The following is a 21996-nucleotide window of genomic DNA, read 5'->3' as shown; positions in this document are numbered from 1 at the left end:
ACAGGAAATGAAGGCCCCGGGACCTGCCATGTGCTCCTCCGACCAGAAGAGGGAGCTACAGGCGGCCTGACCACCCTGGCACGGAGTAGCAAGAAGGGGAAAGGAAAGACAAAAACCCACCACTTACTAAGCTATGAATTTATCTCGTGTGCTATTGGTTGTTTTCGTTGGATGGAAAGAAAAATCAAAGAATGCACATTTTGTATGGGACCCTGGGTTTGGCAAGAACAAAGTTCAAAAACTGAAACTACGTTTCTAGTAAAAGAGATGAAGGTAGCGTTTACAACAGGACGTTGTTTAAAGGATTCGCAGGTAATAAATATAACCCAAGCATCCACAGTCCTCTCCCGCCACCTCAACAAATTCACCAGTCAGGCTACTGCGTGGGCACAGCAACAGTACATTTCCTGGCCAGTGTCCTTGCGATTTGATTCTTGCTCTAGCATATAGTTTTGGAGTTTTTTGTTTGTTTGTTTGTTTTACATGTCTTAAGTTCTACTTTGAGTCAAACTACATGCTGTTTCTGAAGCTGAAAGAACAAAGATGTTTAGCCGACATCTTCTACATTCAATGAGTCCGGCCTTGATAAAATGGCTTATTTGCCCTTTTAAAATGTTTGCAATCCGCATGGAAAAATAAAATCAGGCGAGAGGAATGAGTTTTTTCAAGAATGATTTTATGGGTGGGTTTGGAGATAATCCTAGCAGGCAAACGAAGCTAGTGTAGGAAAGACAAGCATCCTACCGCTCTCTCCTGTGTAGCTCCTAGACTGTGTAGACAGGAAAACGTGGCTGAGTATGCAGTCTGAAGGCAGAGGCAAAGCTGTCCAGAGGAACACAGGCGCCGGGAGGCGGACACCAGGGAAGAGGGGGTGAGTGGAGGGTGTGCTCAATTGTATGAACACATCCACCACGGGACCATGTGCAATATATATATATATATATATATATATATATAGGAAATTACAACAAAAACTTTAGAAAAGCAATCTTACAAAGTTGTAAGCAGTGCCTCTTAGATGCATTTTCTTCTAACTAGAGTTTGGGAGGAAGCAGGTTGGGCCCTCCTGTGCTGTCCCTGCAGGCGCACACTTTGTGATGTGAGTGCTCTGACCTCTTATTTGTCCCTGCATCTCCCTTACGAAAACTTGCAAAGTGTTTGTATTAAGAGGGATACGCATTCTGAAACCCTGGTAGCTCCAGTTAAACCCTGTCTGAATCAACCAGTCTCAGGCAGCTACCAACTGTAGTACTTCTCTCCAGCATAGACAGGAAAGCGCTGGGTAGCTGAAGGTTCTATCCTGTTAGGAGTAATCAGAAGAGAGCCTCAAGAGCCCCTAGGGGCAGATTCTTCTGCTAAACAGGAAGGAAAAGCACTTTTTATACCACAGCCTTTTAAGGGGACATTTTAACAGTTGGTATTTATAGCAACGCTGGTCCCAGCAGCCCCACATATTTCAAAGCAGCTAAAGGGCTTGTGGGCATCTTTGAGATGAGCATCGGCACTGGGAAGTTGTCAGTGGCCAGAATGACAATAAGTCTGCAAACCAAGGGACTTAGGTGGAGGAACAGTACCTGTATTTAATGTAACAAAACAGCAAGGCAGCTTTAACTGCCTTCCCCAGGGCCCCCGAGGATTAGGACACTTCTCTTTCCCGCTGCTGTTCAGCCCCATCAAAGAGCATCTTCAGACAGTGGAATAAAGAACTAAAGTGAGCCTAGGAGACATGGAGAGCCACGTGCAGCTTCACAGCACAGTCTGCACATAGCAGAAGGATGAGAGGCCTTTGTCTGGATGCAAGAGAAACAGTGAGTTGAGCTGTTTGCGGAGGAGCAGAGAGCTAGATGAGGTTAATGAGGGTTTGGGTCTAAGTGCAGAAAAGAGGACGTCCATTGTTTCCAATCGCATACAGCCCAGCTGAGGGCACATACAAGCTCACACGCACATGTGCTAGCTGACAGGTTTACTCATTCTCAGGATTATCCATGACAGGGAAACCAGACCTTCAGAACGAGAAGCAGGAAAGAGGCCTGTTTCTGTATGTAAATATGTTCTGCTCACATGTAACCTCACAGCCACATCCATCAAGAACAGTCTGCTGTCTATGGGAAAACAAGACCTCACTCTGGTAGTGGGATTTGACCTGATTTATATATCACGTTCACACCTATGTATCAATCTACTCATCAGTGACTTGACAGGTGACAACTCTCAGAGCGTCAGGATTACTGGGCACATCTGAAACCAAATGACTGCATGACTGGCTTCGTGGGAGGGGGGGCAGCTGTCTTCTCAGGGTGCCGGCGGAGTGAGCTGTGCCGGGCCACACTTCCATCCCCATGCCTGTAACAGGCTAAGGAGCTTCACCAGGGAGATGGATGGAGGTCTCCCTTGTCTCAATCCACTCACAGCCTTTCTTCCTTTCTAATGTGCCACGAGCGCTGCAGGACTGCTCTAAGCCCAGAAAGTCGCAGGTGAGGAGGCGTGTGATCCTTGTGCTGATTAAAAAAATAAGTGAAATGTGGGGGGGGAGGGTCCCCATGTCTGCTCCAGCATCACCGGGGCTGCCTCTTTCCCGACACACTGGCGGGAGTTCAGCAGCAGCATCCCTGGGGTCTAATTTTTCACATGTCCACCGGGTCGTTCAGTGCCTGATTGTGCCTGCAACATCGGATGTACCCCAAAGTGCTCAAGTGTGGAGGGGTGGTAGGAGAGAAGTGGTACATAGCCACAGAAGGGTGATGGCGGTCACAACACATAAACCATCAGTAGCAACAAGGGCATGGCCTGATCTGGAACCATGCATGGGCAGAAAACTAGTAGCTCTGAGGACCTGGGGTCGCACACGTGTGACTCTGATGTCCTGGCATAGAGACAGGAAAGCAAATGCAGAGGCTAGCCAATAGTCTGCCTGGTAGCCTTGCTTGTGTTGTTTATTCTATCTCAGGGATGCCTACACGGAGTCTACAAATGCTGTCTGGAAAGAGCACGTGAGTCCCATCCTTCAGAGGTGCCCTGGGGCCCGCTGGGTTCAATACTGTGGTAATTTCGCAGTAGCCGAAGTGAAATGATGACCAGACCTGCGCCAGGGGCCTCTGTCACGTGACACTGCTATCTGTCCCGGGCAGACCTCAGTCCTTCTTGTCTTCCCTTTGCAGATGACTTTTCGTGGTCCCTAGGTTTTTCCACACCTCTGTGTACATTAAGGTCCCAATGAAGACAAACAAGGTGCCCAGACAGTGCCACAGAGTGAACGGGTTCTGGAAGTACAAGATCGAGAAGATGAGGCTCACAAACTTGCGCAGGGTCACAACCAGCGTGACGGTGAGGGAGGTGCACTCTGTGGTGAGGATGAACACACCCCGGATGCACACGTATCTGGAGGAGTGGTTAAGGCTTCTCTGTAAACGCTCAGGGAGGAAGCTTTAGGCGCAACTCCTGCCTTCAACTTGTCATGCCGAGAAAACAAGAAGATTCACTCTGAGGATCCTCCGTGGCAGAACTTCCTGAGAGATTCCTGCCCTGCCATTCCCAAGAACCCACTGCTATGGATTTTCATTACCGTCTATAACGCCAGAGTGGCAGTGTCACGAAAGTGATTCTACTCACCTTTCCTCTGTCTCGTCCTGGGGCCCTCCACGCTCCCCTCCAAAGGGGAGCTCTGCATAGCAAATCTATGTGGTGATTTCAGAAGGAGGCAGTCAGCCTCAAATTGCTTCAATTTTTTAAAGACATCACAACTTTTTTTTTTTTTTTTTTTTGGTTTTTACGAGACAGGGTTTCTCTGTATTGTTTTGGAGGCTATCGGTCCAGCCCGGCCTCAAACTCACAGAGATCCGCCTGCCTCTGCCTCCCGAGTGCTGGGATTAAAGGTGTGCGCCACACCGCCCAGCTAAGATATCACAACTTTTATAGTGGTAAGATCCTTCTATTAAAATAGTTACTTTTAAATGAGTCTTAATTTGAAGTTTGTGTCAGAACTTTGCAGTGACTTGTAATAGTCATGAAACAATAAACAGTATCCTAGGACACCAGGGACCATTTCCTCTCGTGACATGATTAGCTCTAAACCAATCCGTGGAGTCCTGTTCCTCTGCGCATGATCTACCTGACCTGCACCATTACGGTCTCTCTCCCTTCTACAAGGGGGCTTCATGAATGGGTCTACCCATCTCCAGCTCCCTATAGAAGAGGTCAAGGCAAAACCCAAACTCATGTCCTCTACGCTGTTAATGAATATTCCTCTGCCAGACAACATGGAGACACGAATAAAAGAGCACAGGAAAGGATACTGAGTCACAACGTTCATGAGGAGGTAGACCCACATGATGGGCATAGCCACACTGATGACAGGAAGCTGATAGAGTTCTGCGGAGGAGAAGAGAGGAGACGGTCATGCCAGTGTGAGCAGTGAAACCGTTCATCTTTTGAATGAGGTTCCACAGGCAAAGCCAGGAACAGAACAGTGGCATTATTTCCCTTAAGAAACAGTTGGCCAGTCCGTGCCTTTACTCACCAGTCTACACGAAGAGTTGGAGCTCTATGGGGCTCTCGGGATCTTCACAACTATGCTACTAATAATGGGAAATGGTGCTTTGGAAGTCAGGCCCTGTGGACTCTCCCATACTGCCTACTTCTGTAACACATTTTTAGGCCAGATGATAGACATAGCCTTGCATATGAAGAGCAGCACGACACAGTACAAAATGATTTACTACCCGTGGTGTGTGCAACAGAAAGCCTTGATTTACAAAAGGGTTTTCCTTTTTATTATTACTAATTATTTTTTTACATTCCAATCCTAGGTCCCCCTCCCTCCAAAAGTGGTTTTCTTACGAGTTCACCTATCTGAATGATCAGATTGTACGTGTGTGTTCTTTCAGGGTGACTGACTGTCTATCATCAATTTACCAAGTCGGCACTCTAAGGAGCAACAGCTTACCTTCATATATTCTTTTTAAATTTTATTTTGATTGTAATTAATTTATCTTTTTCATTTAATCTGTAGCTAGGGAGTCGAGCCCTGCCATCATTTTGCTCCCTCTTGCTTGGTGCCAAGGCAGCTTAGATCTGTGGGCAGCTCTGCCTTTCATGGCAGAAGACAGACACAGAGACAGAAGGCTGTTACCCAACTTCAAGGGCCCCAGTTCCAACTGAGTGCCGGCACTACCTGTCTGCATTCTCAAAACATGTAACATTCCATGTTCAAACGCAAACATGCAATCCCAAAGGAAACGAGGAGAGGTGAGGATATTCTTATTTGCAGGGAATAGGAAAGAGTGTGTAAAAGGCCTCGCTGCTGCAACTGCTGACTAACAGCCCCATCTGGACACCTGGGAGGGGCAGAGGTTCTGATGAACTTGAGATAAAGCTGTGGGTGAGCCAAAGGCGAAACTGAGGCCTTGCCTCAGAAACTGGCAAGTAGTACTGCCACATGACCCCAGACTTACCAGACTTATTGAACAGAACAACATGATCATAAATATCAGAAGCCAGGAAGATGAAACCAGGAAGTGGAAGGGCGTGCTGTGGGAAGAAATGGATCACATAGGTAAATACAAAGTCAATACAGAGCAGTCAGGGTAGCTTTACAATGACTTGAAGCTGCCCAATAAGCAAGTTAGCTCTCAAAGGCAAATTATCAGTGCCTTGTGCCCTTGACATCATATGGCATGACATCTTATGGAGTCTGATGATCACCAACGAGAAAACCAGAGAAGTAGGGTGCCCACTGCAACTAGGGAAAGGGGGGGGGGCTTCAGCACACAGTTATTCTGCCCAAAAAGACTTGCTCCATCCTGGATGGAAAATCACAAGGACCACACAGATTGCAAAGAATTCAGAAACTAGTACAAAAAGAGATCTGAGGGCAATCTGAGCTCAAGGAAAAACAAATGAGCTGAGGCTAAAGAGGAAGAGGACACATAAAGTCCTTCCTCACGACAGCAGTACAACGTGAGGTCACACCATGTGACGCTCGCTGAGCTGTCACTGTGCCTGGCATTGTTCTCAATGAAAGATACAAGCCAGGGGATGGAGAGATGGCTCAGAGGTTGAGAGCACTGTTTGCTCTTCCAGAGGTCCTGAGTTCAATCCCCAGCAACCACATAGTGGCTCTCAACCATCTGTAGTGAGATCTGGTGCCCTCTTCTGGTATACAAGCGTACGTGCAGGCTGAACACAGTATACATAATAAATAAATCTTTAAAACAAAGAAAGACACAAGCCAAATAAAATGCTTACTTTTTAAAAATCCCTAGCCACAAACTCTAGCTCCAAGTGAGTGTGTCAAACAGCCTGTTAGGATTAATTGCACATAGAGGGGATTCTCACCCTGGCCTTGGGGGCAGTTCTCTGGACATATTTCCATAGCCACAAAGGAGGGGCGGAGAGAGTGCCAGGTCAGCCCTTAAAGTGGAGAAGCTGGGCCGGTCCATGCAGTGGATTGAACGGCCGTGTGAGCAAAGCCCTTCTGGGGATGCAGGCCCTGGATCCCCATCCCCAGGCTGCCCCCCTGATCTCCACACTCCTGACTTCCCGCCTTGGGACTAGGTTTCTCTTTCTGGGTTTCCACATCAATTTTAACAATTTTACCTACAGGAACTCTGCAGGCCTTGGCTCCTTGTTCCTTAAATGTTCTATTTGGTTGATCATGATCATCTCAGATGATTAACTGTCACTCAAAATGCACATTATCCCCCTGCCTAAAGAACCTCAGGCCGGTTACAATCTGTCATTTATATTAGGCTTTCATTCAGCATAACACATCATAAATCAGAAATTTTCACTTCCCCAGGATTCAAAAAGTCACTTACATTATAAAATAATGCTTCCTTGGAGTGTTTCCCAAACTGCTTGTATAGAGTCTCTTGGAATATACCCATCCTTGCTGACATCAGCAGGGCAAAGGTCAGTGCCCCAATGCCTAAAAAACAGGATCAGGTTACAAGGTGCCTTTGGTCTATTATAGTTCTGTAATTACCACACTAGGACATGCAAATTTCAAAACCACAATACTACCATGAAATCCTCTAGCTTCCCATTTCCACACCCTTAAGCACATTTCTGTATACTAAGACAGAGTCAGAGTGTCCACACCCTTTACACCTGGCCTTTCTCATGAGGTTTTTCCAGATCTTTCCTTTATGAGCTTTATTACATGTGTTTTCAAAGTGGCTGCACCACACTGAAATGTCTTGCAATGAGACCAGTTAGATTTCCAGTCATTTTTCTAAAGTCAATATATTTAATAAATACTTAAAATGTTAATTATTTCCTTAGGATACTTTTTCATAAATGGAACTGCTGAGTCAAATGTTAAAAAAACTTTAAGACCTTTAAAAAACTCAATACACAATATTTTCTGAAAAAGGCAATCAATTATACTCTGCTAACGGCTTTCATGAGAATGGCTGTTACTCTCCTTTCTCAGCAGTGACAGTGCCATTTACCCTCTTGCCAATAAGGTAAGTCACAAATGAAAAGTTACTCTACTTGGTTTTCTTTGATTACTAGCTTATGAGGGCATAAGATTACTGGACATTAATTTTTTCCTATAAATTGTATGTTCATATCTTTGAGAGTTTTCCCATTGGGTAAGTATTTTCCTGATAGTGCAGAGACCTTTTCTATGAAGAACAGTAGCTAAAGGGTTAAAGTTCAAAGCCAAGATAAAGGGGACACAGGCTTTGATGCTACCTTCTTCCACCCATCAGTGTGACTCCACTCCTGTTACTACTGCAAACATTTCCCCCTCCAAACCCAAGTGAGGACAAGGCCCTGTAGGAGTTGTCTAATTAATTCCACACAGAGATACTTGTATTTTTAAAAGTTCTCATGAGAGTTGATTTGGGAACACTGCCATATGGAGCACAGTTAGTTTAAGAAGAAAATAAGCTCCTGTGTCCCTGGGAAACTGAGAGTCAAGATTTCTAAGTCACCCTTCTTTTGCAGGCACTTCTGCTCAGTGGACTGGCTGCTAGGAAACAGAAGACTCCCTACACAGTGCTCCTAATGAGAATTAACTATATAACTATAATAACGCTCTCTATGCCAGTGACAACCACGGGAAATGTGGACCTACGTAGAATACGGTGCCAAAAATGTGAACACTGGCCTTCTAATTTTTTGAACACTAAGTTTCAGAGACATATTGGTTCCAGGTGCCACTCTCCTCCTAGGCATAATTTGTTTAGCCTAAACTTCTTGCCAAGAAACATGTCCCATAGGAGAAAACTCAGCAAACAAAAGTGCGGAGGTAATTAGCTTCTTGTAACTGCTATACTTGCCTAGTAACCACCATGCGAATGCCTGGAATCCATCCTTCTCACTCAAGCTGGACTGGGAAGTCTAGGAAATAAGAAAATAGAGTAGGTACAGAGGCCAGAATGGCAAACACCATCTGAGACGCAAGGGGAATATTTATGCTGTCCACTTCCTTCAACTCCATTCATTCTTAGTTCCTGTGTTACGTGAGCACTCTAGTTTCTTTATTAATGGGCGCCTAGTAAAGGAGCCTGATGACAAGCAGTGAATACAAAGGATGTAAAGCTGATTCTTACCACCTGCTTTGCTGACATGAAAGTGCAAATAAATATCCCTGCAGACACCAGGGCAATGGAGATATACTTGAACATACTGTATCTGAAAAACAAGGACAAGAACATCTTAGGAAAGGGGACAACATTTAACGGGATTTCCAGTCGGGTAGTATGTGATCCAAGTGTAATCCTCTACAGTATCACCATAGTGTTGACCAGCAGGCTGTTTTATCAGAGATTGAAAAAGTAAACAAAACCAGAAAACAGACATGCACCGGTTGTCACATGACATTGCATTCTGCTCTCCAGAAGCCAATGCAGCCTACCCAGTCTTCACCTGTAGCTGTGGCTTTTCCAATCCTAAGAGCCCAGAATTATGTCTTAACACATACACACACACACACACACACACACACACACACACACACCATTCAAGAGGAACAACAGATTATCAGATACAAATGACAACAGTCAAAACTTAGGGAATAATGTCCATTCTCCAGGGAAGGTATTTCATTAAAAACAATATGAATAACTTAAATGATTCTGTAAAATGTTGGCACAGTTGGATAAAGGGAGGAATATATAATTTGTAGAGCCAAGGGCAGCATAATGGTAACATTTCCCATTAACTAAAATGGTGTCATTATGATCCCCCTCAGAGTCTTGGTAATCAAGAGAAAGGCCCCAGGAAGGATGAAAAGAAATTAAACTTGCAGAATGAATCATCATTTCTTTTCTACCCAAGGACACTGTATCTTTTGGTGACAATGCCTCATCAGAGCTGATCTGACTGGCTGAGGCACCGAGAAGAGGAGGCAGGAGAGCCCCACTACAGAGAAGTGGGTACTGAGGTGGAAGAGGGCTTGGCTGGAAGAAGGAGGACTCAGCAGGAATGGGAGACGGACAAGAGGGTTTGGGGAGGAATATAATCAAAATATATTGTGTATGTATACATGAGTATATGAACTTATCATAATGCACTGAGTTAACTATGTAGTTAATAGAAGCCAATAAATCCTTACATAGCAAAAGTTCAGTCTAGAAACCGAGTTGAAGGAGTTTAAAAATGAAGCCAAAATAATGGTTAAGAAAAATATAGATGTGGTCTTTAAATTCTCCAAAGGGCCGTTCAAGAAAAATAAGAAGGTACACTTGGATCAGAGCTTGGCAGCAGGACATTTTCCTAGCATGGACAAGGCCCTGAGTTTGATTGCCAACACCATGGAGGAAGGGATGGGGGTAGAATAAATTAATGTAGAGAAGTTAGAGAAATTCCTGTTCTGTTGATGGTCAAAGGCTCAGACCCAAGACAACAGACTCCAGGTCAACTCTTAAGGGAAACAGGTGTTTAAAAGAACCCCTGACGGTGTGAGGTTGTATCAGGAGATTATAATTCTTTTACATAAATATGTATTATACATACAGTATCTTCTTATGAATCAAATCAAAGTGTAGGAAGGAACCTAGGTCTCCAAGGTGCAGTTTAGCTATCAAGTACAGCCTTTATCTTAAACAAACATCTGGTCATTAAAATCCTGTACAAAGGCAGCGAGGGCTGAGGAGAGCTCACAGAGAGCAGCACTCACCTAGGGCTCCAAGGCCTCCAGAGATAAAGGACACATGATAAGGAGCACAGTGTCCTTGTTTGGATACAGCCTTTAGGACTTAAAAACTGTAGAACAATGTGAGGTGCACTCTCACCCTGAACTAGTGGGGAAGGGTCTAGGCCCTGCCCTATATGAAATGACAGACTATGGACACCCCCATGGAGGGCCTCACCTTCCCTGGGGGAATGAGGGGATAACGGGGGGGGGGGGGGGGGGGAGATGGAGGGAGGGCACGGGAGGAGGGGAGGGAAAGGGAGAGGGACCTCGTACTGACTTGTGAAGCAACCTTGTTTCTTATCTAAATTTAAAATGGAAAATTAAAAAAAAGGGAAAAAAGGAAAAAAAAAACTGTAGGTTCTAGTCAAGCAGTATGGTACTGTAGGCCTCTAATCCCAGCACTCAAGAGGCAGAGGCGGAGGCAGATGAATCTCTGTGGGTTCAAGGCTAGCCTGGTCTACATATCTCATTCCAGGCCAGCCAGGGCTAGAATGAGACTATCTCAAAAAACAATCTCAAAAACAAAACCCCTTTAGGTTTCCTTTCTGAATTGGCAGATTCTTCTCAAGCTGAGAGAGCCCTGATACTGAGACCAGGAACTGGCCAGCTGAAAATGTGGCATCACTTACACAACATTGGCTTTAACAATGAGGATGACCTTCCCCTGAGAAATCTTATAGACTCCCTACTGACTCTCTCTAATGTCACCTTCTCCTTGGCAAGTAAGGGCGAGGCTCAGGAGAGAGGTGGCTACTGTGAAGTAGCGTCCCTGCTGCTCCTACCGTTTCCCACTCCAATTCTACCACACCGCGGCAGCCGTTACAAAGAATAACCCCGAGCCTTCTGCTCTTCTTAGCGTCTATTTGGGCCTTTACGAGAAATTGTCTTAACATATAAAATTGCTCCCCAGTTCATTACAGTACACGGATAGGCACCTCATATGTGCTGAATATTCGGGTTGATAAGAATGCTTGCAGCAAGTGTGAGACCCTGCGATCCAGGCCCAGGAATGCCAAGAATAAAAACAGAGCAAATAACCAAGCACTTTCTAGGACAACTGACCCACATGTCTCCCGTGCCACTCCCTGGAAATGCTCCATATCCGCATTCTCCAATAGGCCACCATCTGCCACATGTGGCTACTCAGTGCTTGAAATGCGACTAGTAAAAGTGCGGAAATGTTTCACTTTGTTTCACTTAGAAAATGTAAGTTCACACGTGGCTAATGGTGACCAAACTGCACAGTGAATTCGGTGTCAACGGCTTTTACAGATTGACAAGGCACTGAAGAGCCAGTGGTCGGAGAGCTGTTTGGTCCCACAGGAAGCCACAAGGAGAACCTTTGGCCTGGTCAGCTGCCTTAGGAAAATCGTCATTACCCATGATTCTGAGAGAAAGACTTCAGGAAAAGGTTGATGAGCAAGAGCAGCCTTTTACCACAGTGAGAAAAGAAAGGTGACCAGTCCACAGAGGTCACCTGAAATATCACTTCCACATACAAAACATGAAGGCGTGCTGTTACCTTTTCTTCAAAATGATAATTCCTAGAATCATGTTGGCAATCAGAGAGCCCTGTAAAAGAAGACAAGGGAAAACATGGAATGAAGGATGAAAATCACTAAGAAAAAGAGACCCAATGAACTCAATCAAGACACAATGGGGAAAACGATCTGCTCTCGTTAATAAAGGGTATGAGTAATAGGGCTGGATGATACTTTGGACCTCCTGCCATCAAATTTCCCATCACAATGTATAAAACTTCCACTGAGCTTGTTGCCACCTCTACTCTTCATGAAGGAAGTCAAGCAGGGATCTCCCTCTGCTCTAGAAGGTATCAAGCAACCAACAAGTTTACAGAAGTGCTATGTGGTCACCCCGATGATTACAGTTGCCTTATGTAGGAATAGGACACTTAATCTCATAACGATCTCAGGCAACAAGGTAATGTCATTCCTGTCTCCACCAGTGAGCTGCAACTCCGCCTACACATTCCTTGATGTCTCCCCACTCTTCTGGGACACTCTGCTCTTATTTATACACCGACTACAGAGAGAGCTCATCACCCACAGAGTAATGAAGAAAACGGGTAATCATATTGAGATAAGTCCCCTTCACCAACAGTTGTCCAGCCGGGTGTGACGGGACAAGCCCGTAAACCCAGCATGCAGGAGGCTGGGGCAGAGGTCGGAGAGCTCCAAGGCAGCCTGAGCTACAAAGCAAGGTGGGCTGAGGTAAGAAAAGCTCAAAATCAGCCAGACGAAGAAAACAGGAAACAAATCTATTTCCCAGAGAAATTTCAATTTTATTTTTATTAGCCATACCTTAGACCTGAGATAAACGAAAGCCATTCACTTCCCATTTTCCCAGGTCTCTTTTTCTACCTTATGCTGCAGATGAGAGCCATCCTGTTCAGAGACTCAATGCAAACCTATTCGTATGCCCTAGACTTGACTTCCTTAAGACTGTCGACTTCTGCCCCAGGCTGGGTCTGCCCACTTCACTATGCTATTCAGAGGACACGCATGTGAGCTGGCACTTACTGATCTGAATATCATATGCAGGGGCATGGCGATGTTCAGATTCAGGGCATAGTTGTTCATCACACTGACGGTAAAGAACATTGTTACCATGATGGCATAGTACCTGCAATGGAAGAGAACAGCATCACAGGAGCCCACTTTTCCAAGAAATGTTGACATAGAGGAAATACATATATTTCATTTAAAAGACACTTGGCTTTCTTGCTCTCTGTTAAGAACCATTATAACGTAAAGTTGAATACTAAAGACATACACTTCAACAAGTCAGACTAGCATGGGGAAAGTCTGAATTACTGAATATGTTTAAGGAAAACTTGAATATTTTTTCAACAGACTTTCTAGGCTTTACAAACATTACCTAATCCATAGTAACAGATTTTAAGTGGACAGGTAATCCTTTTTAATATATTAGTTATTTGTAGATACTTTTCATAGGCCTCTGGGGAATCTGAAAATGGGTAATTACCTTAAATGTGCCCTGTGTATATTTATATAATACTATTTTTCTTAATTTTGAAAAAAAAAAGATTCCAAAGATTTGTTAAGTCAAGCTCATGTTCAGCCTAGCCACAGTGAAAACTATCCCACACAGCAAATCAGAAGACTCTAAAATAATGAGGATATTCTTTGATTTGTATAGACTTACACTCAGTATCTCCCCCACCCCCCCATGGCCTGGAACTGGCTAAATAGACCAGGGTGGTCTCTAACTCTCAGGCATTCACCTGCCTCTGCCTCCTGAGTGCTGGGATTAAAGGCGTGCACCACCATGTCCAGCCAGAGTCGTTGTCATTTGAGAAGTTTTTAAATTATGATGAAAATTAAAAATTTTAAAAGTCCTAGGAGTTAGGGATGTAGGTCAGGTTGAGGCCCTGGGTTCACTCCCCATGCCACATAAAGGTGGCGTGTTGGCAGACACTGACAATCCCAGAACTATGAGGTAGAGACAGAAGAATCAGGAGCTGAAGGCCATCCTCACCTTCACATCAAGTCTGAGACCAATCTAAAGAAAAATGAGATTCCGTCTTAAAAAAAAATCTATAATCATGATAAAGGGATACAAAAATATTCACGTTGCCTTTCATATATATTAAGCTAAACCACATTCTTGTCATGTTTTTGCAAGTCAAAAAGGATTAAATATCAGCAATTTCATAATTTGCTCAAAAATATTTTTTAAAATCTTTAAATAAATGCCTACATAATATTGAGCAAAAGTAAACAATGGTTCCGTATCGTTCATAAAATATTCGACCTTGGGTATAGATTTCCAAAGAGTTTTGTGTCTAAATATGCAAAGAATAAAACAACGCTGATCCCCACAGTGTCTTCTCTTTTGTTGCTGGTTAGATATGGAGCTGGACAGACATTACAATGGTCAAGCAAAGCCAAGGCTGCTCTAAGGAACTTGACAACTAACACAGAGAACAGTGCTACAGGCATGCAAGACCACTAGTGATGACTTCCTCACAACTTCTAAGTAACATCTGCTTTTTTTTTGATACAGGGTTTCTCTTTGGAGCTTGTCCTGGAACTCACTCTGTAGACCAGGCTGGCCTCAAACTCACAGAGATCTGCCTGCCTCTGCCTCCCAAGTGCTGGGATTAAAGGTGTGCTCTACCAACAACCAGGCCGCCTCTGAGTGGCTATTTTGTAAGTGACTATGGGGATATACAATCGGGAGAGAAACCAGTCCAGGGGGACCGGACGGATGGAGAAAAACATTCAGCTACGGAAGGCAGCAAAAGAACACTGACAAGGATGAGCATGAGTTCTTGGGGACATTCACTTGGGAATTTTATTCCTAAAGAAGCTGAGTGACACCACTTAAATGCCAAGGGGAGGACACTTCTATCTCAAGTCTGCCATCATGAGAAATGTCATATTTGGCCTTGTGTGTGAAGATATTTATGGCAATCCTGGAATGATGGACAGAAGTCTGGCATTAACAATTCCTTGTTAGTTTGTCATTCACTTTTCTTTTAATTGAAACGAGATTCACACGACATAAAATTAACCATTTCTGAGCAAATAATTCAGTGGCATTTAGTAGTCTGCCATGCTATATACTCACTGCTTTTTTATTTCCAAAAGCCAATTGTTTTTCAGGATGCTTAATGATAGTACTCTTAGCATAATCAATAACTCTGCCAACACAAATGACAAATATTAGAAATTTGTGGTCACCCTAGTCCTTCTGACCCTGTATTATACACATATGTACTTACTGCCATCACAGTTACTTTAAATGCTGCGGGCAGGAATTTTATTCTAAAAATAGGTTTCTAGAGCATAACAATGTAATTCATAAAACTAATGACTCCGCTTGAAACTTGAAACACATGCCTCACACTTTCTGTCCAGGCGCCACTTTTTAGGTTTTAAAGGACTCAACAAGACCTTAATGTGTCATACCTTAGTGGGATAGCTGGTGGCTTCCTTCCCAAGTTAGCTTCAAAAAGGAAGCCTTCCACCGCAATAAATAAGAACTGTGCAAACGTCACGATGTTCCCACATCCTGGGTGCTTCCTGTATGGTGAAGAGCAGAGAGGAAAGACACAAGGCACAGACTCAGATAAAATGCACCACAACCTGTTATATTTACGGCACCAAAATAACAGGATAGATTTCTACAGCCACCGTCCTTCCTCATTGTGGCTCTCACATACCATGATCACACACTTGGACACTGTACGTCACAGGGGATGCCCAACTCTACTCTGTCAGGGTTCCCTAGAGTGGAAGGCCCTGCATGAGAATTTCTTTCATTGCGAGGAAATATGAGATGGTTTTCCCAGTAAGTGGCAGGAAATTTCCTAGTAATCCCCCATTTCCCAAAGGGTCTCTAGTCAAGGACAGGAACATGTTGGAATTCTCCTGGAATGTTCATCTATTTCTACTGACCAGGAGTTACTGGTCACATGATGATAGGGGTGTGACTTTAGACAGTGTCCCCAAAGATTTATAAATAGTTCTGGGGATGGGGAGGAGGTTTGCCATTTTAATAGGCACAGATACATATCTGTACACTGTCAAAATGGGTTCTGGGGCTGGCACGGTAAGCTAAAAGTGACTGAGAAATCCTGCTGTAGCACACGGTGGTTCTCCACAACCCTTACTGTGGTTCTTCAATACATTAGCCAGTCAAGAGGTCTTCCTGGAATTCAACAGATCCTCATCAGTGCTCTACGGAAGCGCTAGGAATCTTCCACGGTGACTAACAGGAACACATGCCATAGTACCAAAGTTATTTCTGATGTCCCTCTTGAGCCACTCTGAAAGCTAGTCCTGTGAAATGTTAATGGTTTCCTTGAACCACCCTCCAGTTCTGTTCTATAGCGGAAGACGTCCCAAGTGAGCATCAAAATCCCCCTAAAACTAGTATTACCAGCTTCAGGGTTTGTCTTTTCATCTTAACCACAGACACCCACCTGACCCCACTGAACAGGCTTTTTAGAGCAGTTTTAGATGAATACGATCAATACAACGCTATTTATTAAAGTCACCTCCATTCTCTACTGGTGCTGTGAATACCAAGCACTAATGGCAAGATACACAAGTGGGTACCGGGGCCTTGAACGTGTTAGGTGTCTTAGTTAGACTACTATTGCTGCAGTGAAACGCCATGACCAAAGCAGCTGGGGAGGAAAGGGTCTATTTGGCTTACACTTCCACATCACTGTTCGGCACCGAAGGAGTCAGGCCAGGAACTCAAGCAGGGCAGGAACCTGGGGGCAGAGGCTGATGCAGAGGCCATGGAGGGGTGCTGTGTACTGGCTTGCTCCCCATGGCCTGCTTTCTTATAGAAGCCAGGACCACCAGACCAGAGGAGGCTCCACCCACAATGGGCTGGGCCCTCCCCCATCAATCACTAATCAAGAAAATGCCCTGCAGAGACTTGCCTAGCCTGATCTTATGGAGGCATTTCTCAGTTGAGGCTCCCTCCTCTCTGACGACTCCAGGTTGCATCACGTTGACACACAAAACTGGCAAGCACTCTACCACTGACCTAAACACCCCCAGTGCAAATCTTTTAATACTCCCACGTGCACAGAGACAGCTACGGAACACAGCACTCCAAAGAGCGGCGTCTGCCATCTCAGACAGACACAGTGCCGGACTTAAGCTCTGCTGCCTATGTCGGCTCCTTGAAACCTACTGCTCTAGATGCAGGCCAACCATTTGTCTTTCTTGGGTTCAAGGGGCAAGGCTAAACTTTGTAGGACTCCATAAACAATTGTGTAAGACATTCATCTCATTCGAGAATCTAATTAAAACCATTAGTCAATACAAGAGCACAGAACTTTAACTCTAGACGGTTCCCATCACAGTGCTAGTCAACTCTATCCTAGCTGGCTTTCAGGAACCCATGGATCAGGCTGGGCGTGGCAGTGTGGGCATGTAAGCCTAGCATTATGAGTAGGTGAGGCAGCATTTAATGAGACTGTGTCTCAAAATTTAAAGAGAAAGAAGTAGAGGGCTAGATACATAGCTTAGTGGTATTACAGAATACTTGCCTAGTGTGCAGGAAGTACTGAATTCAATACCCAGTACTGTGAATGAATGAATCAGTGAATGAATGAATGAATGAATGAACAAAGAAGCCATGTTCCTGGAGAGGTTCACCTTCCCAGCACTCATCTCACTGTCTTGGGTTGAGGCCCTGGGAACTTGTGCTCTCGAAGGCTCCCCATTCCATCCTAGTGGGAAAAGGGTGCGCCTGCTCTTCTGCATGCAAGAGTGTGTGCTAGGTAAGCGTGCTCGTGGAGAAGGAAAAGCACACGGGAGCCAGGCGTGAGCTACAGGCAGCAAACACAGTCCATCATGAAATGTTCAGAAGATGGACCGTGTCCCTTTCATCCGGGCACTCCCACTCCTGGGATGCAGTCTGGTCTTCACTCAAGCCAGCCAGTGAGGGTGGGGAGGCCTCACTTTAGGCAAATGTGCTCTAGGATATTAGCATCTGTGTAAAAGATGTGAAAGATTTACAAATGTTACAATGGTATCCTTCAGATGATCTTTGCAATCTTCCCTTTATTTATACATACTTTATCACTAAAGACATGAAGACAACATGGTTCTCCATCAAGTAGGACTTCATGGCAAATGAGTGGGGTTTATATATCACTGCTATTATTATCAGCCAATGATTACCACCATCTAATTTTAGGGTACCCCGAAAGACGTCCCCCGAGGAATCACTTTCTGGTTCTCCCACCAGGACCTCTGATAATTTTATTCTACTTTTTGTCCTTCTATAGCATGTGTAAGCCTCCCTGTGTAACCCCATGATCCTACACCCAATGTTCCTTTAAGCTAATGCAGAGAGCATTTTAGGGACCAGCAGCTGGCACAGCTGGGGAGGGGGGAGTGTTCTCTGAACTGGAATAACTCACTTTAAAGCTTCCAAATAAAAATGTGAGATGCTTTCCCCGACTCCTTCCTTCTCTTTTTTTCTTAACACTTACAACATCAACTGCAGACAGCTTCTCTTACTTGGGATTTTCTTGGCAAAAACCCAGATTTCAACCTTAAAAAACCAAAAAGCAACTTTGAAGGGAATGAATCGGGCAGATGGTTCACACCTCGTTTCTTTCTTTCCTGGACATAGAACTTCCTTATTTAGTTCAATGTCATGTTCTTGATGGAAAAATTAAATGGAAAAAAACAAAATCTTTTAGATTATTTATCCTGATGTTAAGATACAATGTCTTGCCTGTTTCGTTAGTTCTCTCTGTGTGTATATATACAGCACATGCATAAAACATATATGCATATCATGTTTTGAAGGTTGACCAGAAGCACCTTGAGAGGTGAATCCAGATCTCACTTACTGCTATGTCACTGTTCCTTCAATGCACAGAGTTTGTATTTTATCCCTAGTCCCAATCAGAGGTCTACAAAAGTCAGCAAGAAGAACCTGAGTTTGTTTTCCAACTGGGGGTAAATGGCTCAGCATACCCTTCCCAAATCATTTCAGTCTTTGTATTTAGAATGACATCTAAGGGCTCCAAGGAAGCCATCTAAGGACACTTTCTGCTCTATAATGAGCTCCCTATGGTAATTCCTCAAGATTAAAGCCACAAATGTCAAGATCCTATGTAGAAGGAATCTTTTTTTTTTTTTTTGGTTTTTCAAGACAGGGTTTCTCTGTATTGTTTTGGAGGCTGTCCAGGAACTCGCTCTGATGACCAGGCTGGCCCAGAGATCCGCCTGTCTCTGCCTCCCAAGTGCTGGGATTAAAGGCGTGCGCCACCAACGCCCGGCTAGAAGGAATCTTAAAGCCCCTCTGGTCTAACCAGGTCCGATTTTACTGCTCTACAATGGGAAGGTGTAATATGCCTAAGCAAATCAGGAATAAGATGCCATCAGTCTAATTAATGTACTGCACATTGCATTAATAAGCCCACTTCCTTACCACTGCAGGAAAACCCCACAATTACACACCAAAATGCAGATTTACAAAAAAAGGAGGGGGGGGAACTCCGGTTCTTAATAAAATTCTAAATGAAAGTTCCTGTGAGGAATGAAAAAACTTCATAAAGATAAATTTATCCATAAGTTTTCTGGATCATCACAAAAAACAAACAAACAAAAACAAGGTATGCCTGTACTGAAACAAAATTGTAAGGGAGAAGGGGAAGCCAGCCACCAGTGGGCAGCAGGCTGTCCACCTGCATCTCACTCAACCCTTCAGAACCGATGGGGATGAAGGAGCTCACACACATGCCCCTTTGATGGGTGAAACCAAGTACTTTGGGCAAGAGCTCACAAGCCAGTACACATAGACTTCATTTAATTTGATGGCACATTCAACACAATTATCTGACTTTGTTTCTATAGTCAGCCTGAACATATCACCTTTTTATTTAAAAACGTATTAAATATATACCAAATTTCAAAGTCTCCTCCCTTGAAGTGTATCAGGCTTACAGCCAGCAACTTTTTTTTCATTTTCATATTCCTTACCACTCCCAAGACAAACAATCCTTCATCAACATAACAAAATGGCAGGCTCTCTAACAGCAAAAATTAATCCAGAGTTGACCATAAGCAAACTGCTTGCTTCAAAAGGACTTAAACCAACAGCATCAAATAAAATACATTTATATCAGAGATCTCACTATGGACCGCTCAAATTTTAAAAATGAAAGGGAACTGGGCGTGGTATTGGGCTAGGAGCTTAGACAGACATCTTAGACACCATTTCTTGCTCTGCCCCTTACAAATAGTGAAAAGGCCGCCCAACTTTGTATCTGTTTCACTCTGAGTCAAACAATGTAACTCTTGAAGCACAGCGTTGTTCAGAGAGCCAATGGATATAGTATATAGACTTAGAAACCTGTAGTTAGTTATTACTATACTGAGATGTTATTGAACTGCCTGGAAAGGGGGCCCAGGAACGCTAAGAAACTGGAAAAGATTGTATTGCCAGACGACAGTGGAGCCAAACCTGAAATTTCTAACGTGAGCTGTTTAGTACTAAGTCTTTTCCACTCCACCTCCTCTCTCCTCTAACGTCTGCCCACTGAACTTTGCACATTATTACTCAACATTATTTGTAAGACACCACCACCACAAAGCCAGCCCTGCTCCCTTTGGGAAAGTGTCACCGTCACTCTCAAGCTTAGCTTCACAGTGCACGCTTCTCAATTAAAGACTGCAACACGCTAAATGCTCAGGGACTCAGTAGTTATCTGCTCCACATCACTCACTCGTGAGTTTGGGGAAAGTCCTCACAATCATCTATCTCTACGACGAGTAAGAGCAAATCCTGTGCCGGGCATGTCAGTACACACAGACGAAACTTTCTTTGCAACATGTACAAGAGTGGAGACCGCTTTGCCTGTGAGAAGGCTTTGCTCCGGACAGGCACGTGTCGTTCACTAACTGGACGGAGAACAGGGCTAGAGTTGGATGAGCAGCAGGGGGAGGGAGGGTGGTTTGGCGGAGGAACTGGTTCTGCCTCTGGCTCCCCGAGACCTTGGTTCAGTCAAGTGAAAAAAGTCTCCAAGCTTCAAGTTCCCAAAGTGTGGCATCGAGGAGACGACAGCAGCACCCCGGGTGTCCCGGGCACTTGGATGCTAAGAGATGGAGCAGTACCCAGGGCTGCGGAGTAGCGGGCGGCGCGGGTACCCAGGGCAGTGGAGTGGGGAGGAGGACAAGGCGAGCAGCCCGGGACCAGCCCTGGGAGCCCGGGCGCGGCCCGCGAGGGTCACTCACCGGGCCAGCAGCTCTAGGAAGATCACATTACTGCAGCAGCCTGCGAACACCAGGCCCACCGCGAAGGCCGGGCGCATGGCCGGGGCAGGAGCACAGGGTGCGAGCGCGCTGAGCGCCCTTCCAGATCGCTACCCTGGGAAGTCCTCACTGAACATCACCACCGCCCGCTGTTCGTTGCCGGAGAGCTGTCTTCGTCCACTCTTCTTCCGCGGCTGCCACCGACGCGGCCAGCCCAAGAGCTGTAGTTCTCAGTCATCCCCGGCCCCATTCATCTGAGGGGGCGTCCAAGGGCTGGCCAGACTACAAGTCCCAGAATACCGTGCGTCTTTACGGCTGGCGAGAAAAAAAACCGGCAAGTTTCCCTGAAGGCTCGCGTGATCGCATGCTGCGCGGCCTTCTGGGAAATGGAGTCCCGTACCAGAAAGGTGGAAACGGGATTCCAAGGAAGTAGCTTGTGGGACCTGGAATTATGGACCTGCAGACTACTCATTAGAGTGTTCTAGCACCTGAAACAACTCTCCTGGAACTGAGGGAATGTAGAAATTTCTCTAAACTGATTTCTAGGGAAACACTGAAACCCAAAGTTTTGGGACAGAGCCGTGGCTTGAACTGGCTATGTAGAGCATCGGGCGCAGCACTCTCACGCAGGGGAAGATAGGCCCCTCTTCCTGGTGGTTGTAGAAAACGCTGACACTCTAAGTGTGTTGCTTTCTGTTATGATTTTTGTGGAGGCACCCAGCACATATTGTCTGGTGCTGACATTTTGCCCGCGTAAGGTGCTCATTAAATATTGAATTTAGGGCATTCTTTTCACCTTAGTTCTTGTTTCTATTCTCCTTCTAAGACAGGCATTCACAACTTCAGTATTCATTGGCATTACCTGGGGTGCTTATAGAAAATTCGGAGTTCAGGATCACACACAAGAACTGTGATTCACAAAGTCTGAAGCTGGCCCCAGTCACCCAGGAGGATTCTGATACGGTCTTTGGGTCACAAGTTGGGAGAACCATTGGCAAGGATGTTGTGAATCTTGAGGGAAATGTCGGACTGTTTATGCCTCGTGGGAAATAAAAAAAGCATATACCA

General features: G+C 44.9%; 1 protein-coding gene across 1 annotated transcript; it reads right to left on the bottom strand.

Annotated features, from left to right (window-relative positions):
* Positions 1–655: 655 nt before the first annotated feature.
* Slc35b4 (solute carrier family 35 member B4) lies at positions 656–21256 on the bottom strand. The gene is made up of 10 exons (XM_005082386.4): positions 20911–21256; positions 15103–15216; positions 12688–12790; positions 11670–11719; positions 8562–8643; positions 8289–8349; positions 6816–6925; positions 5451–5526; positions 4293–4368; positions 656–3378 (listed from the first exon to the last, which is right to left on the bottom strand). The coding sequence occupies exons 1-10, from the start codon at positions 20985–20987 to the stop codon at positions 3132–3134; spliced, it is 996 nt and encodes a 331-aa protein (XP_005082443.1). The 5' UTR covers positions 20988–21256; the 3' UTR covers positions 656–3131.
* Positions 21257–21996: the final 740 nt, after the last annotated feature.

Source organism: Mesocricetus auratus, unplaced genomic scaffold (assembly GCF_017639785.1).
Source record: "Mesocricetus auratus isolate SY011 unplaced genomic scaffold, BCM_Maur_2.0 Super-Scaffold_100019, whole genome shotgun sequence".
Classification (NCBI taxonomy): domain Eukaryota; kingdom Metazoa; phylum Chordata; class Mammalia; order Rodentia; family Cricetidae; genus Mesocricetus; species Mesocricetus auratus.
This window is presented reverse-complemented; position numbering and strand designations above follow the sequence as displayed.

What these genes read in the sequence shown, in the direction of transcription:
- Slc35b4 (XM_005082386.4), bottom strand. Translation starts at nt 20,987, where the DNA reads ATGCGCCCGGCCTTCGCGGTGGGCCTGGTGTTCGCAGGCTGCTGCAGT. An exon ending in CCACCAGCTATCCCACTAAG is followed by an intron (nt 12,791 to 15,102) that starts GTATGACACATT and finishes CTTCCATTGCAG; the next exon opens with GTACTATGCCATCATGGTAA. An exon ending in TGCATATGATATTCAGATCA is followed by an intron (nt 11,720 to 12,687) that starts GTAAGTGCCAGC and finishes CTTCTTTTACAG; the next exon opens with GGCTCTCTGATTGCCAACAT.